This window comes from Python bivittatus, unplaced genomic scaffold (assembly GCF_059951505.1).
Source record: "Python bivittatus isolate LINGU-HERP-01145 unplaced genomic scaffold, Pbiv_v1 ctg000360_np1212, whole genome shotgun sequence".
NCBI classification, from domain to species: Eukaryota; Metazoa; Chordata; class Lepidosauria; order Squamata; family Pythonidae; genus Python; species Python bivittatus.
The window spans coordinates 80,298-102,302 of NW_028277069.1; the positions used below are offsets into that span (position 1 = coordinate 80,298).

The window sequence follows — 22,005 nt, forward strand, 5'->3', positions numbered from 1 at the left end:
CAGAAAAGCACCTGCCACATAACATCCCAGGCTTAACCACTGTTGATAAGAAAGACAAAAAAATCTGGATAGTGGACATTGCAATACCTGGAGACAGCAGAAGAGAAGAGAAAGAACTGGAGAAAATCACAAAATATAAAGACCTGCAAATAGAAGTAGAAAGACTATGGCAAAAGAAGGCAAATATAGTACAAATAGTAACAGGTGCCTTAGGTGCAATCCCAAAACATCTGGAGCACCCTTCGAAGACCATCGGCATCGACAAAATCACCCCCAGTCAATTGCAAAAGGCAGCTTTACTTGGAACAGCTGATATCCTGTGACAATACTTTTAACACCATCAAACAACAACATCTGCCTATCCCAGATCCTTGGGAAAGACTCAATAGGCGAATCTAAACATCTGGCTGACTCTGCAACCAAAAATAATATAATAATAAACCCCAAGGACCTCTCAAATTAAAGAAACACCCAGGAATGACTGAAAGCGTCCTTGAGGTCTAGGTTACCTGCAAGGCTATACTTTTGGTTCATACTTACATTGGCAATGTCTGCACTGAGGGTTGCATTTTCCTGGTAAATTATGCCACTAGCCCAACCATAGGTTTTACTGCCCTGCAATCCAAGGAGAACTGAAGCATCTGGTGAACAGCGGTGTTGACAGGAAGTCAAGGTGGCATCAAAGTGACAACACATATTTGGTGATGTCAAGACTCAAATTCCACCATTATGTTTTTGCTTCTGATGCAGATACGTTTCTCCATCTGATCTTGCATCCATTTTACTGATTTTCCATCTGATGCAGATCCAGAAGTTGTAAGATTCGAATCAGTCTGTTAGGTTACATCAGGAACCTCCCTTGCCTTTCCTCCTCTGGCTGAACTTTGATTATAATGAATAGAAATTGAATTGCCTATCCCCTACTGATGCCTACATGAAAAATTGTGTGCCTGCTCCCATCAAGATAAACCTAGATTTAAGTCTGGATATATACATATGCCCGAGGGAAGACTCACACAGTTTTTCCCCAGTTATTTTCATCTTGGTGCTCCTTCTTTGTATAAGACAGGGGTATTTTATTTTAGGATTTGAGCCAAATTCCACCTTTGCTTTTCATGCCAAATGCCACATTTCTAATATCAAGCCAAAGCAAATCAACTGAACATCATACACTTCTAATAAAGAATGAGGCAAAAGAGAGAATACATTTCATTTCATTTCATTTCATTTCATTTCATTTCATTTCATTTCATTTCATTTCACTAAATATTCAATATTATTAAAATCTGATAATAGGTTACAATGGATATAGAATGATGGATACAGAGTGAGTGGCGATGACCAAGTATGAAACCAGTTTTTTTAATAAAGTTATATGACCAGCTTTCAAAAATTATATAAATTTTACATTTCAAAGAACCCTAACCAATATAAACCTGACCCCCTATGATACTGTGTTAAATGGATGTGCATAAAATGTTAATTTGCTTTTTAATATATTTACATAGTGGTTTATGAATTGAAAGTATAAAAGCATAAAAGTAGCAGCTGCAAAAATTGGACATATTTGAATCAATATATTATTTTGGAATGGGCAATTGTAATAAATCATAAAAATAATTGTGCTTTGAATGAAATAACAATTTCTCTATTTTCCTCAAGACAGCAAATACTCTTTCTATTAATTTTTTGGAAGGAAATTCTCATACCCCAAAATATCAAATGATGTACTAATTCCTCTTTATTAGATGCTCCCTGTGGTTTAGCTCAGGCCTGAAAACAATGATGTAGCATTTTGGCAAAAATATGCATCCCACTAATGCAGTGCTGGAGGACAGGATGGAGAAGACCTCCACGGCTACCATGGCTTTTCCTCTCGTGCTCAGATAGGCTGGAACAAAGGAGACCCACACACTGCAGAAGGCCAACATGCTGAAGGTGATGAACTTGGCTTCATTAAAGCTGGCAGGTAATTTACGGGCAAGAAAGGCCACGATAAAGCTGGCGAGGGCCAGGATCCCCATGTAGCCCAAGACACAGTAGAAGAAGGTGGCTGACCCCTCATTGCATTGCAAAATCATTTCTTTGGCTTCTGAGTGCACGTCTAATTCAGGGAATGGGGGAGATGTTGACAACCAAAGAGTACAATTACATATTTGGAAGAGAGAGCAGGCAAAGACAGTAGAAAAGGTCAATCTTTTCCCCACCCATTTCCTCATTGGAGATCCTGGTTTCGTGGCCATGAAAGCCACCACCACAGTGATGGTTTTGGCCAGGACACTAGAAATGGCCACTGAGAAGGTGATGCCAAAAGTGGATTGTCGGAGAAGGCAGGTGACTTGGCCAGGTTGGCTGAGGAAGAACAACGAGGAGAGGAAACAGAACAGAAGAGAGACAAGGAGGGTGTAGGTGAGTGCGCGGTTGTTGGCTTTAACAATGGGAGTATCCCTGTGCTTCATAAAAGTTCCAAGTACCCAAGATGTCATGAAGAAGAAAGAAAGAGCAGTGGAGGCTAAACCAATTCCTAATGCTTCTTCAAAAGCTAGAAAGACCATCAGTTTCATTATACATTCATTCTTTTCTTTATTTGGATAATGATCTTCTGAACATTCAAAACAGTCATCCATATCTGGAAGAAAAGGCAAGGAATTTGTCATCTATGCCTTGCATATTTTTTAAACTTACTTTCTGAGTAGGTGGTAATTGTTATTCATTCTGAGTTTTTTCTGCTGGTTACCTGTTTGATCATGTTGATATGAAAATGCAGTTTTTCCTCAATGGAATAATTTAGGATTGGCATAAAAGAAAGGACTATGGGAAAGAGAATTATTCTTGGAAATGGAGTCCTTTCTAAAATGTTCAAATGTATTACATTATAGACAATTTGGACTTTTCCCATTTTTCCAAAATATGGAGAAGAAAAATGTGATGATGGATATAAGGCTTTAGTATCAGAAGAACTGACTCTGAGGTGCAAACCAAAATAATTAATTTATACTTTTTTAGGTTAATGTCTACCTAAAGAGTGAGTAAACTAAGGAAAGGTCAGTCTTTTTATCTGGAAAAATAAGGTGGAGTCCAACAAGTAAAATTTATCACCTAATTTTACTGTCAAGATAGGAAAGGTGTATTAGTCTGATCCCTGTATTTCATCCTGATCTTTATGATGCTTCTCTGTTCTATGTGGAGAGCATTAGTAGGTCCTCATCACACCTACCTTATGTCCCTTTGATGGTAGAATATCTGATCCATTCAGAAATTTTCCTTTGTCTGCTGAAGCTTCTTTGCTTTCACTTACTTTCAGGTTTTCATGTAAGATAAGGTCCAGAAAATGGCAGATCAAGTGGAAAAAATATGTGCATTTATTCACAGCTACCCTGACCTGAGCCAATCAAAAGTTTGTTTGCTGAGGTTTACACTATCATTTGTAAAAACTGCCGTTGTTGATTTAAATTTCAACTACAACTTTAACTTGCTTCTCCTTAATTCTATACAATCTGTAAAAGAGGTGATTACCAGTCCTCAAATTATACTTTAATTTGGACTGAAGAGAAAAAGAAGGAAAGATAAAAAGGTTTTTGACTTAAGCCAATGCTCTTAGACTCAAATGATATGTTCACATTTTTTTGGGGGGGGGGGGGAGAAGAAGAAAGTACTTGGCCAGTATCTTTTTCAAGCACACATTTTCTTTAATTCCCAGCCTCCTGTACAAATATTAACTGGTTGGTCATCTCCCTTTCAAATATTTAGTAGGTCAGACATTATTAAGCTGGACTTATGATGATTATGTTCTCATCACAAGTTATGGAGATAACATCATAAGGTACAGTAGGAGACAACTCTCTCTCTCTCTCTCTCTCTCTCTCTCTCTCTCTCTATATATATATATATATATATATATATATATTGCTTAGTATCTCTCTCTATATATCTAATGCTTAGTATGTCCTGAGTTTACAAAAATTCATAACATTTTGTTTACTGAGTGAACTATCTTAGGGAAAGAACAGCAAATGCAAATGAGGGTAAAAATGTGACATATAAATAAATACATATGGTTCATGTCATCATATAAGATATATGGCTCAATGCATACATATTTTGTCCCTGTATAGGAAACACTACCTGCAGGAATCTTATAGGCAAACTTTGACTCCTGAAGAACAGAGTGTGATCCACAGGTATAGAACTGAATGTTCACCCTGAAGAACTAGTTCAATTACTAATTACATGCATCTTAAAATAGAGTATTACAGTTCACTTAAATCTATAGAATGAAAAACTGGTGGAATGTCTAACCTACCATTTTGATTTGAGATCTTCCCTTCTGGGCATGGAACACAGTCATAGCAACAGAATTGTTTTCCTTCAACACTTCTCTTCCAGTATCCAGGGGAACAATGGTCATTGCACAAAGAAAGTGGAAGAACCTTGTCATGAACATGAAAGGTTTTGCAAAGGGTGATTTTTAATACAGTTTCTCCTTTTTTTTCTGTTCTGGGGGAGGGAAGAATTCTTGACTTCCAAAAGAGATAATGAATTTTATCTAGTTGGATTTATACTATACATTAAACAAATATTGATATTATAAGGATGTGCAAAAGGGCCTTCTTGAAAAAGGGCAGGGTCAGTAAATTAACATACATTATTACAATGTTATGGAAATAATACAAATCCTGTGATTTCAAATGGAATTGCAAGCCAAACATGAAAACCCAGCTTTTACATTATAATGTCATTTTGTCAATTTGGCAGGTGCTTGATCATAGACAACATTTGTACAAAATATGCCATTTTTTTTTTCAAAAAGTGATATTAGATTTCTAAAGAGAAAATGTTCAATATGGTTTAACAGACAAAGACATCTTTATGGGATCATAAGGGATCAAGAGATAGTCCATTCAAGGAGCCCATACCTGGTTAAAAGCTGGGTGCCACACAATCAAACCTTCATCAATGAATAATTCTTTCCCTTTTGGAGCACTGGGATCTAACTTTCCAACTCTAACTCTCTGAAAGGATCTGTTTGGAAAAGTGATCAAGTTGATGAGGTCGAATCCACCTGTTGCTTCCCGTTTCTCATTCAAGAAGACTCTCTCTCCAGCTGAATTGTTAAAGGAAATGCCTTGAAGAAATGGATGGAGCTACTTGAAAGAGAATGAAAGAGAGAGGGAATTGAAAGGATAATAATGGGGAAGAGACTAGTACATTTATCTTTTGTAAATTCATTCTTCCCTTTCCTATCACTAATATCAGATAAGGACACCTAGGAAATTGATTATCTATCTTACATGGAAATGTACAGGTCTATCCTATTATTAATTTGACATTATTCCAAAGAAAGATAAGAAACAAGATCAATCAACAAAAGCAAAATGAGAACAGGCTATGAAAATTATATAACTTCCTTCAATTATGATTTAGGTTACTATTTAAATAACTGATTAAACCTAGACCATATATAATCTTATCCTCCACAAACATATTTGAGAGTCTGAGACCTGACAAATTTCCTGTAGTGAGATTTTAGAATTTGATATTCAAACATTCTTATATAAGTAAATATCTAGATAGGGAGATAGAGAGATAGGTCATCAGAAAGATGATAGATAGATAGATAGATAGATAGATAGATAGATAGATAGATAGATAGATAGATAGATATTCCTTCAAACATAGGTTTGTTCCAAAAAGGTGGATGCCGCAGCTCTCAGTCTATTCCTCTTGAACTCTGATAGGGACAAAATGCTCAGGTTCTCAACCCAGAAATATTCATGAGCCAAGCAGAAACATCTTGGAGAAATGGTCATTTATGCAAAGGAAAATGGAAAGTAATGTAAGTGATCATGTAAAGTTATGCTTCATTTTAACCATCTCTTATTTTGCAAGCTATGATGATTTCCTTCATTAATCATACTGACACCTAAACCACGATTTATATAGTAGCTTCTCGATGTTCATACTTAACTTGATTCCAAAAGCAGAATTCTGGAATTGTAGAATTCCACAATTCCACAAGCAGAATATATTGGTGTAAATGGTAATTCTACTCAAAACTGCTCATGGAAATAAAAGAAATGTCCAATGCAGAGAGAATACCTGCCAAGGCTGCAGATGTGGAAAGTCAGTTTCTTTACCCATCTTCACTTTTTTCTTATGGAACCCCAGCATGAGTAGAGCATGCAAAGGGTGAGCCACAGCATAAACAGCGTTGTAGATACTGTAGCTTTGGCCAGTCATTTCCATTTCAAACACAGGCGCAGGAAGATCATTCAGCTTCTTCTCCCCAGTGCACTGCCTACTGGGCATTTCTTGTAACTCTGGTTTTGGAAAAGAACAATCAAAGGATTGTTCCCAAACATCCTGCAGAAACCCATCTCTGTGGCCTGAATAAGGGTTTATGGTTTGAAGAAATTCTCTGAACCCTACAATGGGTCTTGAATGAACATTAAATGAAATAGCTCCGTGGAACATCTGGAGATCCCACATGATTTGAAAGCTTGATAGTGTGAAATCAATCTGTGTAGTTAGGATCCACACCTTTCTGAATAATGCAGTTTGATTGTTTTCAGGATCTACTACAAATGTGACAGTTCTGAGATAGGTGATTGTCAATGATTCTCCATAGACAAGAAATGTATTTGCTTTGCTATTCATCAAATTAATAGAAACTCTTGAGAATGTGTCATAAAGTTCTGTGTAGTCGTCCGTGTGGACTAATTCTGAAAGTCTTTGTATAAATGATGAGCAGATTCCATTCCGTGAAAGTAAGGGCTGCATTTTCTGTAAGAAGTGTTCTCCACTGTTGTTATCAACAGCAAAAATCCCAATCCATGTCCAGGTGAAATGATGAAGCAGTTGGATAATCCCAATGTACTGATGGTCCTCTTTTGGGATCATGAAATAAAGTGAAGATAGTTTATTCTTCTGAAATTCCTCTTGGTCTAACGAGCCATATGTCAGCTAAAAGGAAGTGGAGTTTCATACTGTTAGCATAGAATGGAATTATTTCAACACGTATAATAGTTAAATTGTTTTAATAGGAGCAGGGAATACTACCTTAAAATCTTCCATCGTGTATGGAATGTCCATGGATACTTGGGGACATTGACTTCTATGATTGGCATTGTCGCTTCAGAAAAGAGTGTTAAATACTCTACCTTAAACTCTGCAGAAGGTCTCAATATGAATCTAAGCCTAATGTATAATATTTATTAATTATGCTGCAACAACAATGACAAAAACAACAAGGTGCAGATTTTTTCTCCTCCATCCCTGTGTACTTACTTGTGGAATCTTGTAGAAACCTGAAATTTCAGCTATATAAGATGAGGTATCAGAACCTAATCCTCCAATGATGGCCATGAGATTTTTCTCACATTTGTAGTTGGGAACAAATGTCTTGGATTTGAAGAGCAGATCCAGAGTGGTGCGGTAGGTCATCCTTGGGTTGTAGTAGCTGTCATAGATGTGGAACCCGAGAGTGACGTTAGGTAAGTTCTGGGGGTTCATGTTGATCTCCTGCATAGCAAATACCAAGGCTAGGATGTGTTGGTAGAATTTTGGGATCACACTGCAAATAGTTCAAGCACACCCTTTACAAAAATATTTTTCCAAATTCTTCCAGTGTGGTCATTGTTTGTAACTGGCTAACAGAAACTTTTGTTTCTGATTAAAGTATTAAATAATTTTGTAATCACTTTTGATTTAGATTTCCAGGAACTTTACTGAATTCAAAAGAATTTCGGATTTAGGGTGAGATTCTCTCTAGCCCCATACATTTTGCTCCTCTCAATCTTTTCAGTTCTGAAATAACATGAGTATTCCTCATTCTAAACTCCCTCAGAGACAACCTCTGTGATTTGTGTCTAGTATAAGCTGCAAAAGATAGAAACATGAAAGAACTTTTACTCTATCACAAATTTTCCCCATCTCTTTAGTAAAAATAGAATGCCAATAGCTTTAGCTAAATTCTCATATTTATTAATGTTTTGCAAAGAATAGTAGTGTAGACTTGGCATACTTCTTTTGATAATCATATTTTCCCAAAATGTACTTTCTTACAAGAAAGCCAAGAATGAAACATAAAGAAAAGTCTCTCTTCTCTCAGCATTAGAAAACTTTCAAAATGCAAAGAACTCTTACCGTTTCATACACAACTCTATCTTTTCTATGCAAACAACTATTAATCATCTAAGCAATTCTTTTGGATGTGTGTAAGGTCAGATGATTCAAAGAAAGTTCCTTACATTGGTGAATCATAAAGGTTTAAAAAAGGATGCTGTTTGAATGGAAATTCATAAAAATGGTAAACCAGGTGAGACACCATCCCACCAATGACAAGGTCGCCTGGCTGGTACCACTCATGAGGGACAGGGAAGGTATCACTTGCAGGACAGCTCAGGGTAGCTCTTTTGTTCACCAGGAACACCAGGAGGAGCCACATCGTGACTCTCTGCTTATGGAGACAAGATCTGGGTCTATCATTCAAAGACAAGTTCTGGTAGATGAGACAGGAGGGAGAGAACTTGTGGAAATGAACCTCACAGAGTCAGCATTCCCCCTTCCTGCCTCTCTGTGGCTCTAGAAATATTTATACAGATTGTTTTTGACTTCCTAGACCCTTCTGCACAGACCTTTTGCTCTTTTGGCCTACTAGAATAATAGAGTGATTTCAGTAATACATGAGGGACATAATTATCAGTGAACCATTGGCAACCTGGCAATTTTTCTTCTTATAAGTGATCAACATCTTTCTCTATTTTGGATGACATAGTAAGTGAATGATGTTTAATTTGTTTTGAAAATACCTGGAAAAATAGAATTGGGAACATGGAGGCTACAAAATTGCCCTGATTTGTGCAATCAGAACCAATGTTTAATTTTATCAAAGGATCAGGGAACACTATTTCCCTGTAAAATGTTGGGGGATATGGTCAAGCATCCACCGTTTGGTACAGATTGGCTGGTCTTGGTTTGAGAATCGTTTAGAAACTAGCTAAAAGAGAAAGTGAAGTAGAAATTTATTAATCCCCCAAAAGAAAAATAAGATCCTCATATCTGTGCTGCTCTAGCATCTATAAGTTGATTTAAAAAAAAAAAACAACCCTCTACCTATCTATTATCATCTGTCTGTTTATCTGTCTATCTGTCATCTATCTTTAATTTTAGGGTTCCATTGGCATCATTAAAAGTCACTTTGTGTGAGATGGGCAGCTATATAAATACGATAAATGAATGAATGAATGAACGAATGAATGAATGAAAGTTCCAGAGAACCTGCAGTGACAAGGAAAACACGCAGGCTTTCTTGACTGGTTCATTGAAATGAATTTAAGTGGACAGCCTCTGCCTTTTAGGATCAACCATCAACATTAAAGGAACAAACAGTCAATAAATATGCCACAGACTGACACTTGGTAGAGCAGCCATGAAACCCTTGGAAAATATATTCAAATGCTGTAATATGTCTATATGTACAAAGATCAGAATCAGACAAGCCATGGTATTCCCTATGACACTCTATGGAAGTGATAGTTGGACTTTAAAGAAGCAGGAGAGGAAGAACATTGAGTCCTTTGAACTTGGGTGTTGGGGAAGACTCCTGAGAATACTGTGGACAGCCAAGAAAAGAAACCAATGGATCCTCAAATAAAGCAACCCAGAGTTATTACTCCAAGCACAAATGACCAGGCTCAAATTGTCCTACTTCAGACACCTTATATGAAAACCCAACTCTCTGGAAAAGGCTGTAATGCTGGGAAAGGTGGAAGGAAAGAGAAAAGGAGGATGCCCAGCACCAAGATGGATGGACTCAGTTATGGTGGCAATCAATGCACCGTTTGGAGACTTGACGGAGGACGTTAGAGAATCTATCTATGTGGTGGCTGATTCGAAAACTGGTTGATGGCAAATCACCAGTCAATCAATCAATCAATCAATCAATCAATCAATCAAATCATTACATAGGCATTCATGTCCCCAGGACTGCACATGCCATTGAATTCTGGACCAATTCAGCTTCTGAATGCTCATCTTCTGCCCAGAGCTCACCCTCCATTTTTTCACCTTTCTTCTTCCCCAGAGAAAGCTTGTCACCTATCTTGTGAGCCACAGGTCTAGGGGTGCCTACTGGCAAAAGGGGAGATGCCCTGCCCTACCTCAAGATTTCTCCAGTGAGGCCTTCACCTGCCAAATGAGAAAAGACCAAGAGTGGTAGGCAAAGCCGCGTCATCCATCCATCCATCCATCCATCCATCCATCCATCCATCCATCCATCTCCTTACTTGGTTTGCACGCTACCCTTTCCCATTGGTTCTGGGTGTCTAATAATACCAACGTATAAAATAATATTCCTCAACTCCCCATTGCAACTAAAAATAAAAAGACTTTTAAGCGATAAGAACAAAACCAATGCAAACACCGTGACCCCTTGAACCCCACCCCCTTCAATTACCACACACTTATTAGTTGACTTGGTGCCAATCATCCTCTCAAAGCACTATTCTGAGGTAAACTGGGAGGCTGGAGCATTACGTATGCTTCTTTGTGCTCCTGAATGTCTTCATGGACCAGGATTCCCATAGAGGCCTGGTGGAGCAACAGAGGACAAGTGGGAAAGGATATTGCGCTCCTCTTTGAAACACTCAACTTCATCCTGGTTTTAGTCTTTAGGGTTATTTTGTACTCTGCTTTTCCCCTATCCTATTATTATTGGTATTCATTATTTATTCTTCTTCTCCAGTCCTGTTATTCTTGATGTTTGCTCACTCATGAAACCAACTGACCATCTGAAACTTAAATATTATGCCATCAAAACAAAAGACAGGTGTCTATGAAGTGTGAAAGTGTGTGTGCATACATACACCAACTTTTTCGTCCCCTAAAGAAGAACTCAGGATGCCAGTGATTAGATTGTATTATCAAGTATTATCAGGTATTATTAAGATCACTATGAATTGCACACTAGTCAACACTTCTAATGTTTTCCAGAATTGTCCAAGATAAATTGTCCAAGATAAATTGTCTATCTCCTACTGATAGAGAAAGAAGTTAAGATGCTGTTCCTTCCAGTGATTTTTCTGATGTTCCTGATGCCCAAAGCAGTTCCTCTGAAGCGTCCTGCAAGTGATCCCTTCTCTGTTCCACAGGAATGGATTTTCAGCCAGGAGACATCCTCACTGTTGGGATGGCTTCTCATATCGTTTTCCATTTTCACAATTCTTCCTTCGTGGTATACCCTTCTCAAAACCTGTTTCAGTTTCCAGTGTAACTTTATTTGTGCCTTCTAAATGTAGACCACTCAAAAAAATCTGGAAAAAACAGAATTAAACCCTACACGGTCACTCTTCACAGAACATCCAAAAAGTGAGATATCCATTTAACCTTTTTCTTCTATGGGGGGAAAATATCCGTGGAGAAACATCAATGGATACAGAAGGAAGTATTGTACGGTTCCTATGTGGTTTTTAGCATTATAGTTTTATAAATTTTGGAAATAGATCTTAAGGAGGACTTTCAGGATAATGAGTGTATCTGAGGTTTTAATTCAGAACTGAAAAGGTTCAAACTGAAAAATGTGGGGAAGAATATTCATGAAAGATGGTCCTAGAGAAAATCTCACGCCAAATCCAAACTTGTATTTCAAATGTATTTCAAATGTAAATATCCTGGAACTTTAAAGCAGTAATTAAGTGAGAGGTTTTCAAATTTGTTTGTGCTTTTTAAAAAAAATCATACTTAACTGATTTATACACTTTCCTCTTAATCCTGCCTTCATAGCATCTCATCTTGTTCCTTCTGATGTTTTACTTGTATTATTTTCTTGAAAAAAATTCTCAAAGTCTCAGTTTGTAGAAGCAAAGCAATGACTAACTCAAACTTTGAGAATTTTTTAAAATATAGAATTAAATACTTTTTTAAAATATAGGATTAAAATGCCAGTTATAAGTGAATGGATAATCTCCTCTCATTTAACTCTAATAATCACTGGACCATGATAAATTTGACAATCTTTTTGTAAAACTCATGGCCTTTCTTATGTTAATAATAAACAATTATGATAAGAATTTTACCCAATCCTGGGGGTGGCTGGGGCCTTGATGATGCTCTCTGAGTGATTACCAATTATTCTTGGACCTATTTATTTTCTATTTATTAGTAGTAGATTGTAATTTTGTAATTTTAATTGATTTTAATTGTTTTGTAAACCTCCCAGAGTCATTTCAATGAGATGGGGAGTGACAAATTTGATAGATAGATAGATAGATAGATAGATAGATAGATAGATAGATAGATAGATGATAGAATACTTTGCCACAAAGACTGATTATTCCAACAGGATGATGGAGGAAGAAGTGAGTATTTTAAGTCTACTAGTTATTCTCCCATCTCTGCACTTTTTCCTCAGATTGAGAGAGAGGCTTTTTGCCACAGCTACTCAAAGCAAGACTTCCATTTTTATTTAAAGTCAGTTTTGGTTCAAGCCATGGCTCAAAGCATTTTTTTTTAAATATATGCATAGAATGAGCCTGATTCAAACTCCTGCGTGAAAAGCAGAAGGGACCTTTGTTACCAAACCTGAGAGTATTTGCCAGCAAAGAATGTTAACCCTTAGTAACTAACCACCTCCCCTTGGAATTGGTCGAATCCCTATCATTTCTTCAAACAGCCCAAGTCCCAATGGATTTACAAAAGACAGAGGAAAGTGCTAAGCATTCAAGGCAACAGTCTGAAAGCCTTTATACATAGCATCTGCACAACGGAGACTGGGGAAGGAAAGGGAGAAGGCTATGTCTCTCTTCTTTCAGTCGCATAACACAGATTTAAAAACAGGCCGCTGGCAATCTCTGCCAGATGTCAAGTCCTAGATTAATAACCTTGATGATACAAGCAGTCCTCTCTGTCATTCTCTTGACAAAGATTGGACTAAGCCAATTCATGTTCTGTGAGTCAGACAACTTTTAATCTACACATAGAAGAAAAAAAATCTGTTATTCGTTTATATCAAATGTTATTTCTTCTGATTTCATTGCACCTATTGCTTCCTATTGTGGGCAAAGGAGCTGATCTGCAGTGCCAAGCGGGTGATGCCTTCCCTGTTCCACAGGACTGGTTTCAGCCTGGTGATCTCATCGTTGGTGAGATGGTTTCACATATCTTATACATTTTCTCTGAACTTTCATTCGAGGAGGAGCCTTCCCAGAATCTCTTTGAGCTTCCACAGTAAGACATTATTTCTACTCACTCCATACAGTCTCTCATCTTTGAAAGATAGCAAGCATGAGTGATGCATGTTAAATTAAGAACTTCAGAATATTAACTAGTGTTTGCTTCTGTGGTAATTATGTAGTTTGTTCTCATATAATGATAAGGGAAATGGGCAAACTCTATTTAAAGAAAAGAGGAACAATGTGTCTGTGCCACATAACTGCTGTAAGTGGATTGACAGGGTGGGATAGGGGGAGATGTTCAGATAATTTAAGAAGAATTTGCAATAATATCTCAGATAAAATAGAACAATGGGAAGAACATCCATTGATTCTTATCCAGTCACCCCAAATATTAATGGATTCTAAGGCAATATGAAAATGGAGTCGAGAAACAGAAAAACTCTTCTTTTCCAATAGAGGCACAGTATCCTTATAGGAGACACTTTCCTTTCTCTTCCCAAGAGAAAGCTGTATGGTTATCCAAATAACTGTAGAGCCCAGATGGTGTCATTCACCTGTATTCTAAGTTTTATTTTATTCTGGAAAAGAAAGTGTCTTCTCAGAGACACCCTCATCACATTTCAGTTAGAACAGAATTTTGAAACAAAGCTATTGTGCAGTTCAGAATTGACTTCTGAAAGAACCAATTCATTCTATTTCTAGTGTGATGACAAAGTTCTACCAGCATCTCCTTGCTTTGGCATTTGCTATAAAAGAGATCAACAAGGATCTTCAGATCTTGCCCAATGTCACTCTGGGCTTTCACATTTACGACAGCTACTACGATACAAGGATGACCTATCGGACCAATTTGGACCTGCTCTTCAAATCGCACAGATTTGTACCCAACTACAAATGTGATGCTAAAAAAACTCTCATAGCTATCATTGGAGGACTTGGCTCTGAGACATCCTTTTCTATTGCAGACATTATACGTGTCTTTAAGATTCCACAGGTAAGAAACTTCAGAGAGTCCAGAGTGAGGATCTACTACATTCTTCTCTTCTCACTGTCAGAATAATTTTGCAGTCCAAAAGGTGGGGAACCTTCTGATGTGATTGATCAAAATAAACATGCATGAAAGTATATCATATTCACATACTTCTTAAAAGTTATGTTGAAATATTCCTTCATTTAAATTGCTATTCACCTACATCCAGACTTACCTTGCATCTATACATTACTTTTAGCTGACCTATGGCTCATTTGTCTCAGAGAAGAACCATAACGCCCAGCCATTTTCCTTTTATTCCATGGTCCCCAATGAAGACAATCAATATGTGGGAATTATCCAACTGCTTCATTATTTTAAATGGTCATGGATTGGGATTTTTGCTGTTGATAGTAACAGTGGAGAACATTTCTTGCAAACTATTGAGCCTTTACTTTCTGAGAAAAGAATGTGTTCGGCATTTATACAACGAATCCCGCAACTAGCTCGTTTGGATAAACTGCAGGAATATGCTAGCCTTGCTGCAGATATTTATATGCATTTCACCAATGAGAATATAACTGTATTTCTCCTCTATGGATCACCTTTGACAATTGCATGGCTCAGAAGTTTTTTATTTCTAAGAGACCCTGAAAACAATGAGAATGTACCATTTCGGAAAGTATGGATCATGACATCTGAGATTGATTTCGTATTAACAGGCTTTCAAAAGAGCTGGGATCTTGAATTATTTTATGGATCTCTTTCCTTTACTCCTCACTCCAAAAACATTCTGGGCTTTAAGGATCTTCTTCACACCATAAAACCCAATAGTAACAAAGAAGATGGGTTTTTTAAGGATTTCTGGGAGCAAGCCTTTGACTGTTTTCTGCCAGATCCGAAGAAGGTCATGGGGGATGGTGATGTATGTACTGGAGAGGAGAACCTGGAGAGGCTTCCTGGATCTCTGTTTGAAATGAGCATGACAGGCCACAGCTACGGTATCTACAATGGGGTTTATGCCGTGGCTCATTCTTTGCATGACCTCTCCTTATTCAGATCCAGGCACAGAACTAGGGTGGGCAGTCATATGTCTGAACTTCCAGATCTCCAACCCTGGCAGGTAATTTATTCACAACAAACTGATGAGAGCACAATCAGAAATACTTTTACTCTTCATGATCACAACAGAAATGCAACTCATCTTGTAGTGAGATTTGGGGAGCTGACAGCTCAACTCCTATCTAAAGCTTGAAAGCCTTTTTATATTTCATTGTGGCCACTCCTATTTCTAAGTCCAGAAATTTCTTTGTTCCAGCAGGAGCAAATACTTCTAATATAAGTTATTTTTCAATCTTTCAACCCTTTTTTTTGAATTACCTACTTTTGTATTGTCTTTTAATCAGCTCCACCCATTTCTTCAAGGCATTTCATTTAACAACTCAGCTGGAGAACTTGTGTCCTTTAATGATAAAGGAGAGGTGAAAGGTGGATTTGACATCAGGAACATAGTCGCTTTTCCCAATAGCTCCTTCCAGAGAGTGAAGGTGGGAATGGTGGATCCAAATGCTCCAGAGGGAAGAATAATGATCCTGAATGAAGACGAGATTATCTGGCATAGGGATTTTAATCAGGTAACAATTTGGGTTTATCTTCTTGGACGCTCCATTGTCCATCCTTTTTTTTTTTTTTAACCTGGAAGTTAAGTTAAATGATGAGCAATTTCTGGTAAGATGTTGGCGAGAGTGGGAGCAGATCTTCTGGTTGGCGCAACTGAATGCCAGGGCCAACCTGGCATGTATTACCAAGACCTGGCTGGGTTTGGGAGGGGGGCCTTTCTGAGGTCTACCCAGAAACACTTCTTGTTTCGGGTGTGGCATCATCCGAGACTCTGGGGCAGGGTGTGTGTGTGTGTCAATTGTCATCTGGAAATCTCTTGTGGGTTTCAAGAGCGCTGCCCAACAGGTCCCTGGATGTGAGACCCTGTTCCTTAAATCGGGCTCTAGGGATCATTTGGGACTGCTGCTGTTGTACCAGCCTCCCTGCTGCATAGCATCTTCCCTGCCTGAGCTCTTTCAATCCATTTCTGGGCTGGCAGTGGAATTCTCCAGACTTATGGTTTTGGGGGACTTCAATTTGCCTTTCTCTGAGGTGGCTCAGGAGCTCATGGCCACCATGATGGCCATGGGCCTAACGGAGATCATTCAGAGCCCATCATGGGCCAGTGGTTAGATTCTGGATGTGGTGTTCTTGTCAGCGCAGTGGCTGTGTGATCTGAAATTGGGGGAGCTTTTAGTGTCTCCCTTGTCATGGTCGGATCATGCCCTGATTTCCATGGGATTCTCTAGCACTATGATCCCCTGCAGGGAGGCTGGAGCCATTAGATTGGTCTGCCCCCCAGTGACTCATGGTCTTGGATGGGTGTCAGAGGGAGCTGGGGGTTCTTTCTGCTGTTCGGCTGCATGGTCCATCTGAAGCTTGGAAGGAATCCCTCTCCCCTCCAGGGGATTCTGTCACTCACCATGGTTTATGGATGAGCTGAAGGAGATGAAATGAGAGAACACAGGTTAGAGCTGCTCTTAAGGCCTACCTTGTGGCGCTAAGGGTGGTGAAGCAACAATATTCCTCTATCCTTATTGCATCTGCAGATTGTTGCCCTGCACCCGTGTTTCGGGTGACATATGCCCTCTTGGGTAAAGGGGGGCCAGAGCACCTTTTACAGGGGTGTGCAGAAGAATTTGCTCAGCATCTGTCAGATAAAATCGCTGAGATTCACTCGCAGTTCGGAGCTGGTTCTGGTGCAGGTCCAGAGGAGATGCTTGGAATGGAGTCTTGCCCAATTATCTGGGAATGGTCTGAACCTGTTGAACCTGAGAGAGTTGACAGTATCCTTCGAGCTGGGAGCTCAGGCACTTGCTGCCTAGATCCATGCCCCTCCTGGCTTTTGAAAGTGGCCAGGGGCGTGTCATGTGAGTGGGCTCTACCAGAGATCAATTCTTCTTTGAGGGAGGGGGCTGTTCCTTTGCCTCTTAAAGAGGCTTTGGTGTGCCCCTCCCCAAGAAGCCATTGCTAGATCCCACCATACTGGACAATTTTTGTCCAGTATTAACCTCCCTTTTTTGGGTAAGGTGGCTGAGAAAGTGGTTGTGCAGCGTCTTCAGAAGGCCTTGGAGGAAGCAGATTATCTGGATCATTTTCAGTTGGGATCCAGATCTGGGTATGACACAGAAACAGCATTGGTCAAGCTTTTGGATGATCTCTGGCGAGGGTGGGATGGGGTTGCACATCCATCCTTGCCCTACTTGACCTCTGTGCAGCTTTCAATACAATGGACCATGGTATCCTTCTGGATTGGCTCAAAGGATTGGGGATGAGCAGCACTGTGTTGCGTTACTTCATTTCCTTCCTCTGGGGCTGATTCCAGTCAGTGATGTTTGGGGGGAGAGATCCTGCCCTTGGCCCCTGTTATGTGGGGTGCCACAGGGTTCAGTATTCCCCACCTTCCTATTTAACATCTACATAAGGCCGCCGGTGAGCTCATCTATCGCCATGGGATGAGGTATCATCACTATGCTGATGCTAGTTACTTCCAGATTGCCCTAGTCACCTACAGATTGGACTACTGTAATGCACTATACATGGGGCTGCCCTTGAAGAACATCCAGAAGCTTCAACATATATTACACCTCTGAGCATATATTACACCTCAGGTTCGTGAGCTGCATTGGCTGCCAGTTTGTTTCTGGGTCCAATTCAAGGTGCTGGTTTTGACCTTCAAAGCCCTTCATGGAATGGGGCTGGGTTATCTGAGGGACCGCCTCTCTCTGATTATCGGCCTGTCCCATTAGATCCAGCAGGGAAGGAATGCCACATGCATTTGGTGGGTCCCAGGAGATGGGCCTTCTCTGCTATGGCTCTCTCCTTGTGGAACATTCTCCCCCCTGAAGTTAGGCTCCCCCCTTCCCTGCTGTCGTTTAGGAAGTCCCTCGAGACCTGGTTGTGCTAGCAGGCTGGGGTATCTTTGGGAACCAGAGACATTCTTAGATGGCTCCAGTACGATTGATATTCTGTACTCTCCAGGAGGTTTGTATATTTTAAAATTTAAAATTTTTAAACTTTTTGATAAGGTTGCATTTTAATAATCACTTTTTAATCTTGTCTAAGGATGGTGTTTATCTATTTGTTATTTTATTCAATTGTTGTATGCCGCCCAGAGTCACTTTGTGTGGTATGGCCAGCTAGATAAATGTGATATGTAAATAAATAAATATATATATAAAGTTCTGGCATGGTCTAACAGGCAAAGGGACTGTTTCAAACATAATTCCATTGGAAAAAGTTGTTCTGGCAACAGACCATCAGAAACAAAGTAAAAGGAGCAGCGCCCAATGGGAAAGAAAGTATCCTGACCCGTGCTTGGAATCTGGAAATATGGGACTGGGCTAGCAAGTCTTTGATCCCCAGAAAGAGCCAGCAAGGAGATTATGATTCCCAGGTATTCCCTATCATGATTCAGAAGGAGCCGACTAGGAAGATACGATCTCAGATTTCCTACTCTGGTGCCAGATGTTTCTCTCAAACTCAAAGGGGAAATCCAATATGGACTATGGTACACTCCAAATTTATGGCCTCCGCAACTCTTTTCCTATTTATTATTATTTTTTAAATAATGTCTATATTCTATAGGAGGCTAAATAAATTTTCTTTGCCAAACACCAAGATTCTGTTCGTCTTTTTCTGGGTCAAGGAATCAAACTCTTTATTCTGAGGTTGAGACTTCCTTCCTGCCTTCCTGCCTTCCTGCCTTCCTGCCTTCCTGCCTTCCTGCCTTCCTGCCTTTTCAAATTCCTATTGTCATTCCTTCCATCTTTATGACTAGGTCCTTCCAATTTCTCTTTGTAATGAACACTGTCATCCTGGAAACCGGAAAAAAAGGAAGGAAGGAGAACAATTCTGCTGCTATGATTGTGTTCCATGCCCAGAGGGGAAGATTGCTAACACCATGGGTAGGTTATGATATATTCAAATATTTACACCATATATAATATTTTTCCCCAGATTATAATTAAGAAGAAATAAAAATCAGTAAATCCTCTGTAATAATATAGCCAGTCACTTATTATGCAGATATGTCCATTCAGTACTTAAATTAAATTAAATTAAATTAAATTAAATTAAATTAAATTAAATTAAGCAAAAGACACCACTTACAGTATTTGTTTCTGAACAATAGAAAGTACTTTTGTCAATTATGAAATGTATGCATATCATCTGATTATACTTTTCTTATTGGACCATTCTTCTGGAAATGCAGAAGGAGTGAATGGGTTTTGCATCTAAAAAATAGAATTTGTTTGATTATACTTTCTTTATGGGGCCATTCAGTATGGGTGGCCTGAATTTGGAGAAAGCATTACCTAAAGAAATCTATCACTGCAATATTCAGGACAATCTCATACTACTTTCAGGATGACTTCTAATTTTGTTTTTGTTTTTTTTTGGAATAGCCCAAAAGATATTTATATGCTAATATGCTTTCCTCCATTCATGTTCCATCAATATAAGTGCATTCAGCCTGGGCAACCTTTTGAACTCTTATCTCTTTGCATCTTCATTGCAAGGGGAATGTGAAAAATGAGGAAAGAAATGAAAACGTTGTTTCTGTTTTTCAGATGCGGATGACTGTTTCCAATGCCCTGAAGATCAATATGCAAACAGAGACCAAGATGGATGTATCCCTAAGAAGATAACTTTCCTATCATATGCTGAACCTCTGGGCATTGCCTTAGCTTCCATTTCCCTTTCCTTCTCTTTGATCACAGCCTTTGTGTTTTGGTCCTTCATTAAACACAAGGACAGTCCCATCGTCAAAGCCAACAACAGGGATCTCACCTACATCCTTCTTCTCTCCATCCTGCTCTGCTTCCTCACCTCTTCCCTGTTCCTGGTGAAACCTGGAGAAGTGACCTGCTTTCTCAGGCAATCTGCTTTTGGGATCATCTTCTCGTTTGCTGTTTCTTGTGTGTTAGCCAAAACCATCATTGTTTCTCTTGCATTCATGGCTACAAAGCCTGGGTCTAGGATGAGGAGATGGGTGGGCAAAAGATTGGCCTTTTCCATTGTCCTTTCCTGCTCTCTCCTCCAAACCAGCATTTGTACTGTGTGGTTGTCAGTCTCTCCCCCATTCCCTGAGTTAGACATGCACTCAATCACTGAAGAAATCCTCCTCCAATGCAACGAAGGGTCATCCTCCATGTTCTATTGTGTCCTGGGCTACATGGGCCTCCTGGCCATAGCCAGCTTCATTGTAGCCTTCCTTGCCCGCAAATTGCCCGACAGCTTTAATGAAGCCAAGTTCATCACCTTCAGCATGTTGGCCTTCTGCAGTGTGTGGATCTCCTTTGTTCCAACCTATCTGAGCACCCGAGGAAAAGCCATGGTGGCTGTGGAGGTCTTCTCCATCTTGTCTTCGGGTGCTGGGTTACTGTGCTGTATTTTTTTCCCCAAATGCTACATCATCATGCTGAGGCCTGAGTTAAGCAACAGGAAGTTATTTATAAGAGGCAAGGAGTAAAGAAATTATGATATTCTCTTTTCTTATTGTTGCTCAATTTGGGATCTTCTAAAGATACTTTAGAATCTTTTTAATTTTTGTTGTTTGTTTTTTGATTTTATTTTTCCTGCTGTCCAAATGATATTCCACAGATGGAGATCTGTGAGTCTTTCGCATCTAACCAAAAAAACATTTTACATTATATTAATAATATAGTTTATTGGTAAATAAAGAAAAGAAAACCATTTACCTATATTTTCAATAGTATCATTTACTGTAGATATGAATTTTTTTATTAATGTGATACAGATGTTAGTCAAATATATACACATACATTTTTCCATTAAGGTAATCAACTATGCTTTTGTATACCAACTTCTTATACCAATCATCTAAATGTTTCCGAAATTTTTGCTATTGCTTATTAGCAGCCCCAATAAAATTAAAGCATGAAAATTAAGACACTACTATGATAACAATATAGTAGTGTCTTAATTTTCATGCTTTAATTTTTATTAGAAAATAATGGGAAAGTTACACATTTTTATTAGTTATTAATGCTATTTCCTGAAATGCCATTTCCCCAAAATTGGTTTGCATTAATATAATATACTTTATTACGTTATATGTTAAAAAATGTTGCTTTCTTCTGAAAACGCCTCCAATATTTATTTGTAGTTCTTTTCATCAGCTATGCCATTTTAACTGGGATACGTTTCAACTATATACAGTATAATCTTTGCATTTTCTTCAACTTTTTTGAGAGCAAACCCTAGGAATGCATTTTTTTATACTCACATCCTTTTGTCTTCTGATATTTCTCTCTTGAAAAGTAATTCCCATAACTTCTTTAAAAAATGTCTCAGTTTGGATTGCATTCATAATTAATCATTTTTCGCCGATTATTCTTGTCTCTCTGTGTTTATGTATGTGTTTGTTAAATGTGCTTGAATTCCATAAGCAATCTCTTGCCTTGGCTATTAATTCAATTCATTTCCTATTTTCAGTTCACACTCAACTTCATATGATGGAATATAATGTGTGTCTATGTGTGTGTGTACATATGCAATAATCCTGTTTTGAAAAAAATATACGAAGCTCTAGTAAAAGAATGAGAGATTTATTCCATATGACCTCCAACTGTTAAAAATACCCATTAATTATCTGATTTAAAGATTGTAATTCTTTTCTTTAAAAATACCAGTTTACTTAAAGGCATGCAATCTATAGCAATATTTTCTCATTTTAGCCAGTGTCTATTTTGGCTCTTCCATTACTCAAAATAAGTTGTTTAAGTTGAAATGACTGAA

At 38.5% G+C, this 22,005-nt stretch overlaps 1 protein-coding gene and 1 pseudogene across 1 annotated transcript; one reads left to right on the forward strand and one right to left on the reverse strand.

The window, feature by feature from the left end:
• Positions 1 to 1,730: 1,730 nt before the first annotated feature.
• LOC148215361 (vomeronasal type-2 receptor 26-like) lies at positions 1,731 to 8,446 on the reverse strand. The gene is made up of 6 exons (XM_088143623.1): positions 8,250 to 8,446; positions 7,288 to 7,573; positions 6,100 to 6,963; positions 4,917 to 5,144; positions 4,304 to 4,430; positions 1,731 to 2,629 (listed from the first exon to the last, which is right to left on the reverse strand). Exons 1-6 carry the CDS (start codon positions 8,444 to 8,446, stop codon positions 1,731 to 1,733), a joined length of 2,601 nt encoding a protein of 866 aa, XP_087999749.1.
• Positions 8,447 to 13,881: 5,435 nt separating this feature from the next.
• On the forward strand, positions 13,882 to 20,779 carry LOC148215362 (vomeronasal type-2 receptor 26-like; annotated as a pseudogene).
• Positions 20,780 to 22,005: the final 1,226 nt, after the last annotated feature.

Bases quoted from the DNA above. Each gene is read 5' to 3' on its own strand.
- LOC148215361 (XM_088143623.1), bottom strand. From the start codon at position 8,446: ATGTGGCTCCTCCTGGTGTTCCTGGTGAACAAAAGAGCTACCCTGAGC. The intron at 5,145-6,099 runs GTATTCTCTCTG...TCTTTCAAGTAG, and splicing joins CACATCTGCAGCCTTGGCAG to CTCCATCCATTTCTTCAAGG. The intron at 2,630-4,303 runs GTAGGTTAGACA...CTTTTCTTCCAG, and splicing joins GAAGATCTCAAATCAAAATG to ATATGGATGACTGTTTTGAA.